At 52.7% G+C, this 4,238-nt stretch overlaps 1 protein-coding gene across 2 annotated transcripts in view; it reads left to right on the forward strand.

Annotated features, from left to right (window-relative positions):
- ELF4 (E74 like ETS transcription factor 4) overlaps positions 1 to 2,858 on the forward strand; it is a 48,486-nt gene extending 45,628 nt beyond the window's left edge. For both annotated transcript variants that reach the window (XM_017507521.2, XM_017507520.2), the window contains exon 9: positions 140 to 2,858. In XM_017507521.2, the coding sequence (XP_017363010.1) occupies positions 140 to 944 (805 nt within the window). In that variant the 3' untranslated portion in view covers positions 945 to 2,858. The remainder of the gene's footprint in view (positions 1 to 139) is intronic.
- Positions 2,859 to 4,238: the final 1,380 nt, after the last annotated feature.

Here is a 4,238-nt window from a genome sequence, read left to right on the forward strand (position 1 = left end):
CTAGGGAAAAAAAAAAAAAAAACACACACAGCAAAGAAATTGACAAATACCTTCAGCTCCATTCCTCTTGCGCCCTCCTTCCTAGCCAGCTTGGGGACACTGCCTGCCTTCACCAACTGTGTTCTCTGTTTCTTCTCAGTGTGTCTTCAGTGCCCAGCAACATCCACTTAGGAGTGGCTCCTGTGGGGTCGGGCTCTGCCCTGACCCTGCAGACAATCCCGCTGACCACGGTGCTGACCAATGGGCCTTCCGCCAGTACTACTGCTCCCGCTCAGCTGGTTCTCCAGAGTGTTCCACCGGCCTCTACCTTCAAGGACACCTTCACTTTGCAGGCCTCTTTCCCCCTGAACACCAGTTTCCAAGACAGCCAAGTGGCAGCCCCAGGAGCTCCACTGATTCTCAGTGGCCTCCCCCAACTTCTGGCTGGGGCCAACCGTCCGACCAACCCAGCACCACCCACGGTCACAGGGGCTGGACCAGCAGGGCCCAGCTCTCAGCCCCCTGGGACTGTCATTGCTGCCTTCATCAGGACTTCTGGCACCACAGCAGCCCCTGGGGTCAAGGAGGGGCCACTGAGGTCCTCCTCATATGTTCAGGGTATGGTGACGGGGGCCCCCATGGAGGGGCTGCTGGTTCCTGAAGAGACCCTGAGGGAGCTCCTGAGAGATCAGGCTCATCTTCAGCCACTTCCAACCCAGGTGGTTTCCAGGGGTTCCCACAATCCGAGCTTTCTAGGCAACCAGACTTCGCCTCCTCCCAGCCGCCCCACTGTTGGGCTGACCCCAGTGGCTGAACTTGAGCTCTCCTCAGGCTCAGGGTCCCTGTTGATGGCTGAGCCTAGTGTGACCACCTCTGGGAGCCTTCTGACAAGATCCCCCACCCCAGCCCCCTTCTCCCCATTCAACCCTACTTCCCTCATCAAGATGGAGCCCCATGACATATAAGCCAAGGGGTCCGGGCAAGTGTGACCCACCAGGCAAAACTGAGCAGGATTTTCTTAGGGACCGACTTCAGTAGCACACCTGCCCCTGCATTTCAGTGGGATGTCAATACACTTGACCCCTAGTTCCCCGGCCCTACCTGGTGTCACTGTGATCAAACAGTGCCCAGCTTAAACATCCCTGGCAACAGACTCTGGCCTTCAAGAGCACTTGGGGATATGCTTTTGGCAGCATAACGGGCTGACTTGGTGTTGGAGGAAAAACCCTGGAGCCAGGCTGAAGTTTGTGGCCGAGGTTTGTGCAGCAGCTCTGTGAGAAGAGCCCTTCTAGCTGGCTCTATCTCGCTGGCTGCATTCCCTACACAGGAAATTTACTACCCATATGTGAATATCCTTGTATGTACTTGTGTGTACTTGTGGGTCTGTATCTTAGTTTCTTCGGGGAGGACAGGGCTGTAGCTGTAAGGTCTTGTTTCCAAGGCTGTATGTATGTCTCCGTGGATCAGCCACAGGGATAGGGCTTTTGCTTTTAAGGGAAAACATTCTCTAATTCCCTTTGTACATGCCGAGATTCAGTTGCTCTAAGACTATGGGGTACAAGTTTGATCCCCCCAATCTGGCAATGGTGCAGAGCTGGAATGAGTGCAGAGTAGGAACGCTTTGATGCTCATGCACGTTGGGGAATATGTGCTCCTCAGGGACAAGAAGGCCGAGTAGGGTCAAACCACGAGGGGAGGGAAGAGGAGTCCGCTCTGGGAGCAGCCCTCACTGGCTGGACTGAGGTACTCTTCCTGGAGTTTGCTGTGTTCGCGACCACAGTCACCATGTGGTCAGGCTGGAACCTTGGGCCACCCCAGAGTGCTTTGCTGACGTATTAGACAGGGGTGAAGTGCCCTCCAGCCTCACAGCTAGCCACAAAGCCCCAGTCAGAGCTGAATTCATTGAACGTTTGTGCCTAGAGCTTGGGCTGTTTGTGTGATACCAGCCTCCTGCCAGACAATAGCCTTTGCTGACACCCCAGCCTACTTCCCCCATCCTGGGCTCCCTCTTGATTACTTTTTGACATTTTTTCAGCTGTCGGGTGTCACTGAGGCTAGTCCGGCTACGACCTCGATGGGGCCCACCCCCATTCCTGCTCAAGCATGGGTGCCTACCACATGGTGTCTGCTGCTCAGCCTGCCTGCACCTCACCTCGAAGGTGGACCAGCCTGCTTCTGTGATGGCTGCAGCAGACCTCCTCGGGTGGACCAAGGCCTCTCATCTTCCACTTTCACACTTAACCCTGACTCCTTCACCAAGAAGATGGGAGTCAGCAGCCAGGAGTTCCTGGGACACCTCTCTCTGTTCGTGGCTCCCTGCTTTCCCCTTCCCTTTTTCCGAGGAAGGGCCAACCTATTCTCTCTCAAAGCTACCTTCTGGGCCGATGGCCTGGATGTCCTCCCCCTCCCTTCTTTAAATGAGCTTGCCTCCCTCCTGGCAAGTTTGGGGGTAAGGCTAAGAAATGTCAGCCACGGAAACAACTCTATTATCTGGTGACTTTGGGTAATGTGAATCAGTGCCTGAGGACCTGTGTCCTTGGTACAAAACCATCCACTTGACCTAACTACCTCCCCTGGCCTCCCTCTCACTCTTGTCTTACTTGCCAAGCCAACTCACACCCTCTCCCACCCTCTCCCTCTCCCTGCCCCCTGGAGGGCACTGTGTTTGGTTGTGCAAATGTATTTACTATGCGTTTCCAGCAGTTGGCATTAAAGTGCCTTTTTCTAATAAAATCAGTTTGTTATGACAGTTTCCTGATGGTTGAAAGTAAGCATCTTGATAAAGGGTCACCATGAAAAAAAAAAACAATTTTGCACAAAGGTGCTGCATGGGTTAAGGGGAGCCCCACCCCCACCTGAATTCTGGTTTCTGCCACCCCTACTCCAACTCCATGGAAACTCATTGCTGGAAGGTCATCAGTGACCTCATGGTGAAATCAAATGTCTTCTTCACAGTTCTCAGCCCCCGTGAACACACACTAGCTGGGCTCTCCTGCTTCATCACCCTTTCTGGGGCTGGTTCTTCACCTACCACTTCCAATGTGGCTGTTCATCAAGACTCTCATCCATTTTGGGCTCATTTTGGCTCCTGGGATATGGGTCCTAAATCTAGAGCTCCAGCCCCAACCTTTCTCCTAAGCTCCTGGCTCACATTTCCAGCGATCTGCTGGACATTTCCACATGGATGCTTGTCAGCCCCTTAAAGATAGCCCCCCTACCAACTATGGATTTTTTCTGAGTCAGAGTCTTGCTCTGTTGGCTGGAGTGCAGTGGCGCAATCTTCGTTCACTGCAACCTCAGCCTCATGGGCTCAAGCAATTCTGCCTCAGTCTCCTGAGTAACTGGGAGTACAGGCGCACAGCACCACACCCGGCTAAGTTTTGTATTTTTAGTAGAGACAGGGTTTCACCATGTTGGCCAGGCTAGTCTCGAGCTCCTGGCCTCAAACGATCCACCTACCTTGGCCTCCCAAAGTGCTGGGATTACAGGCGTAAGCCACTGCGCCTGGCCAACAATAGATTTTAAAATTATTTGCACACTCACAAAAATCCTTTCCAAGATGACAGGTTGATGGGTGCAGCAAACTACTATGGCACATGCGTACCTATCCTATGTCAACAAACCTGCACGTTCTGCATATGTATCCCAGAACTTTAAAGTATAATAAAAAAAAAAATCAAACAAAAAGGCCGTCATGACTTTCCTATTTCTGTTAATGGTGCCACCGTTTTCCTGACCTCTTAGGGTGGAAATTTCAGAGCCATCCGATGGTTGCCTTCACTTCTCCCGTGTCCCCTTCTCCCATCTCCTGAAGTCCAGCACATGGTTTGCAATGTCCGAAAATCTGGCCTGCCTTCCACATTCCCAGAAACCTCCACCCTGGCTCAAACTACCCAAGACACGCAAGGACTCCCAGTGATCTCAACCCCTCCCATGTGCTCTTTGCTAAAAAGCCCTCCGTGATCCTCAAAATGCTTAATCTCTAATCCTTTCTCAACCTAACTCTTTAGCTGCTGAATCCAGTCCAGGGGTCCTGGAGTAGGGATGGGGAGTACTTGGACTCAAGGCAGTAGTTCCGGAAGTATTTTAAGCTTAGCGTCAGCCTTGTCTTCAGGACAAACCCTGATGTCCTTGGCCTGCCATCAAGACCCTTGACCATTGTGTCCTAACTGACTTCCCCAGTCAACTCACCCTGCTCCCTCCGCCACCACTCACACCCCAAGGCACTGCTCCAGTCAAACTGATGGATTTGCTGGCCT

This window comes from Cebus imitator, unplaced genomic scaffold, assembly GCF_001604975.1.
Source record: "Cebus imitator isolate Cc_AM_T3 unplaced genomic scaffold, Cebus_imitator-1.0 Scaffold376, whole genome shotgun sequence".
NCBI lineage: Eukaryota > Metazoa > Chordata > Mammalia > Primates > Cebidae > Cebus > Cebus imitator.